Source organism: Solanum pennellii, chromosome 1 (assembly GCF_001406875.1).
Source record: "Solanum pennellii chromosome 1, SPENNV200".
Taxonomy (NCBI): Eukaryota; Viridiplantae; Streptophyta; class Magnoliopsida; order Solanales; family Solanaceae; genus Solanum; species Solanum pennellii.
The window spans coordinates 100257211-100261423 of record NC_028637.1 but is presented as its reverse complement, the minus strand read 5'-3'; the positions used below and the strand labels follow the sequence as shown (position 1 = coordinate 100261423).

General features: G+C 30.2%; 1 protein-coding gene across 2 annotated transcripts; it reads left to right on the top strand.

The window, feature by feature from the left end:
- The first annotated feature begins 1657 nt into the window (after positions 1-1657).
- Positions 1658-4213, top strand: LOC107032464 (glutathione transferase GST 23-like). Of its 2 annotated transcripts, XM_015234068.2 has the most exons (3): positions 1658-2052; positions 2362-4060; positions 4142-4213. In XM_015234068.2, exons 2-3 carry the CDS (start codon positions 3218-3220, stop codon positions 4202-4204), a joined length of 906 nt encoding a protein of 301 aa, XP_015089554.1. In that variant the 5' UTR covers positions 1658-2052; positions 2362-3217; the 3' UTR covers positions 4205-4213. The 2 variants fall into 2 exon arrangements, with proteins under 2 accessions (XP_015089554.1, XP_015070609.1); XM_015215123.2 differs by lacking the exon at positions 4142-4213 and having other exon boundaries at positions 1691-2052; positions 2362-2928.

Genomic DNA, 4213 nt, shown 5'->3' with positions numbered 1-4213 from the left:
CTCTCTCATATATATGGCATCGTAGATACACGTGAATCACTCCATATACATGTACTAGTGTGATTCAAATGTTTCTAAGATACATACGAATGCCGCTCGTCTCTTTCCCCAATCTCGCTCTCCTCCTTCTCCTATCTTACTTGTCTCTCTCCTTATTTTGTGTATCTGGTAGCAAAATACATGTATATATCTAAGTATAAGATACATAAGAAACTCTTAATTAGTGGTAAGATAAATAATTTTTCAGAAGTATAGACAATAATGATATATATAGTCGTAAAGTATGTCTCTGTAGTTTTTCCGATTTTATTTGGGAAATTTATGATAAATATTGGTATTTTGAGCTTAAATTTGTGAAAAATGGTGAGATTTTAGTTAGTTACAGAGCATAATACTAACATATTGATTGAAATTGTAATAAAATATATTGTATTCGTGTACATGATAATAGTCAAATATATTCTATTAGCGCACATAATAAGTATATATGCACATATATAATTGGTTGAAATTGTAATGAGATGTGTTTTATTCGTGTACATAATAATAGTTAAATATATTATATTAGCGCACATAATTAATGTATATACACCTATACAATAGTTCAATAGCTGAATATATTATATTCGTGCGTATCATGTATACAATATATCTCTTTAATTACATCTTCTCGAATAATAAATGTAATCGCAGATTTGCTCTTGAACTCAAAATTATTACTATGTAATTTTTTAAAAATAACTACTAATGAAGGATAAATAGTGGGTTGAGTTAGCTAAAGCCATATAATTCCTCCCCCCCCCCCCCNGGAATCTTTCATTTATATTTTTTTTTAAAGAAAAAAGATCCGATATATCTTTCAACTTTGTCATTTAGAGCTACTATATCCTTTGTTATGAAAATGACTTATATATATCTCTACTTATAAATAAATGGCTCACTTATACCTTTTTTCTCTAACGAAAATAAAAAAATAATAATATTAATCTAACTTTTTATTTTTTTTTTCCAAAAAAATATAATTTCATATGAGTAAATTTAATCCTCGTCAAACATATTTTTTTGACTTTTTTTTGTTTCAATGAGTAATTTAGAATTATTATTTTGATAATCAAATTTATTTATGTTTCACTAATATTCTTGTAAAACTTATTGTAGATGACCACATTTTTTTCTTCGAATACAAAAATCAAATTACAATATAGACAAAAGAAAATAGTTTAAATTTTTTTCTTTAAACTAAGGAATGAAAAAATAAAAATAAAATAAGAGAAACTCAACTAATTATAATAAAAGAAGTCAAAAAATAATTTATGTATTAAAAATAAAAATATATCTTGAACTTTGATAGAAGAATCATATATAACCCTAAATAATTTTTTAAAAAAATTAAAAGTAATAAATATAAGTTTAAAACTAATTTTTTTAACTTCCATTAAATGAAGGATATATGTGAGACATTTTGTAACGGCAGGGTATATATGAGCCGTTTGTATAACGATAAGCGCATATATAAGTCACTTTCATAACGATGAATATCCAAATGATAAAGTTAAGTGATACATCAGACCGTTTTCAATTAGTAAATCATCACGCCATAAAGTAGACCTTAGTGATAACGTGTGGTTTTCTAACACATAATAAGATGTGACATAAAGCTAGTGCATGTTAATTCATAATAAAGGGATAAGGTACTTCATACATCATAATTTTGTTGGAGAAATTAAGTTATTAAGAATGGAAGATGTGAAACTTTTGGGCACAAAAGAAAGTATATTTACTCAAAGAGTAATATGGGCACTTAAGTTAAAAGGCATTTGTTATGAATTTATTGAGCAAGATTTTTCCAGCAGAAGTAGTCCATTGCTTGTGAAACTTAACCCAGTTTACAATAAAGTGCCTGTTATTGTTCATGATGGAAAATCATTAGCTGAATCACTTGTTATTCTTGAGTATATTGAAGAAACATGGCCACTTATTAATCCTTTATTTCCTCTGGATCCTTTTCAAAGAGCTTCTGCTCGTTTTTGGGCTCGTTTTGTTGATGGCAAGGTAAAAATATTATGGTATTTTAATTTATTGTAACGGATAATATTCTTATTTTCCATCATTTTAATCTCACTTTTTGTGGACGATGCGATCGGTCTTAATATTAGTCCACCTAACTTAATTATTGATGCAAATAGTTAGGTTAAATTATTGGATCATGCCAATAATGTTTTAATATGGTGCTAACGAATTAATAACTATCGATGTAGCCTCGAAATAAGGCTACTATGAGATATTTATTTATGAGTGGGGCAAGCTCTTCTATTCTGGTTTATGATTTTTCTATTTTTTTTTAAAAAATGATTGGTGCAGTTTTATGAAGCAGCTAAGAAGGCATTTTTCACCTCTGGAGAAACAAAAGCAGAGGGAGTTGAATCAGTGGTAGAGGGATTACATCTTCTTGAAGGACAAATAATTGGGAAAAAGTTTTTTGGTGGTGAGAAAATAGGGTACCTTGATATAATAATTGGTTGGATTGCTTATTGGTTCCAATATATTGAAGAAATTGGTGAATTTAAAGCAATGGATTCAACAAAATACCCTTGTTTACATGCATGGATCAACAATTTCATTCAACTTCCTATTATTAAACAAAGTCTTCCTACACCTGATGTTGTCAAATCTGTTTTTAGGGGATTCAAAGATGCTGCAGCCTTGGCTGATGCAAATTGAATTAAGAGGTGTTTGATGCAACGAAAATTATTATTTGTATATGATAAGTATGTATATTTTGAGTAGTATAAGTGTTCAGTAGGTACAAGTTTTGGAGTTCTAGCGTTAAAAACTAAATTATGTAGACAAGTTTATGGATTCCGAACTCATTAACTGTATAAATTAAAATATACTTTCTGGTGTCTGTATGTTTTGGTTACATACGTACAAACTCTTCCAAAAAAAAAAAAGAAAAAACAATTGGTTATGTTCCATTGAAAATATACTCTCTTGTTATCAAGGCATCTTTAGTAGAGGCATTTTATGTGTTTTATTCATATTTTAGGAATATAAACTTAGGTTAAAGCTACTTGATAGCTGCATTTTTCTTGTAACAAGTAACTGAATATTTCACCTTCCGTTGCCTCCAAGAAAAAGCAAACAACATAAAAAAAAAAACACTTGCCGCTCAAAGAGTCTTTAATGTGGAAGAAATAGGGATTTTTGTACTTTTTTTATGATGGGAAAAACAGAGGAGAATAATGTATTCGAACATTTTAGTGATGGACATCAATTTGTTTACATCAATAAGCAAAGTAATGCAATTTGCTCTGGATGTAAACTCAATATATTGCCTGGTAAATTCTACTACAAATGTAAAAGTACGTGTTCGTTTTTCCTTCATCAAGAATGCTTCAATATGCCCAAAAGCTTGCAGCATCTAGTGGATCCAATCCATCGTCTTACTCTACTAACGACTACACCTTCTTCATCAAAATGCAACGCGTGTAGAAAAGAAATCTTGGGATTTTCTTACGCGTGTGCCAAATGTTCTACTCATTATCACACGCTATGTTTATTAGCATTACCTCTTTCAATTGAAATGTCATCTCATTGCCATGAACTGGACTTAGAATTCTGTCCTCCTTATGATTTCGAATGTGACTTGTGCAAAAAGCCTAGTTATAAAGGGTGGCTTTACCATTGCAGCTCTTGTGAATTTGATGCGCATATTTCATGTGCTATTACACATACTGATGAAAGAAAAACAGAGAAATGTGATGAGTTGATGGAATTACTGTCGATATACATGAAGGGAACGGAGGAAACCAGCGTTAGTCAAGATCAAATCCATCAATATGAAGCTCAACTAACCCCGAGTTATCAATTCAGTGATCAATGCTTTTCCATTGATCTTGCAAAGTCTCAGCAACTAAACGATGAACAAACCGGATCAATGGACACTAAGGAGAAATCGAATGTGGCTTATGTTACACTGGCAAATGAGATAGGTTCTGAAGTTTGGATGGGATTAGGCAGGGAAATGGAGAAGGCTTATCACACAAATGACTCTAACAAAGTAAGAATTATTCATTTACGATTAACAAATTTGTCTAAGATTCGTGAATAATGTTAAATCATTTCCATTATATATTTTCAGGAACGTTCGAGGAGTTCATGTTGCCCAGACATACTTCAAACTCTGTTTTGTCTAAAGAAGTGAAAATACAGG

Coding starts and splice junctions, on each gene's coding strand:
- LOC107032464 (XM_015234068.2), top strand. CDS start 3,218: ATGATGGGAAAAACAGAGGAGAATAATGTATTCGAACATTTTAGTGAT. Junction 4,061..4,141: donor ACACAAATGACTCTAACAAA/GTAAGAATTATT, acceptor ATATATTTTCAG/GAACGTTCGAGGAGTTCATG.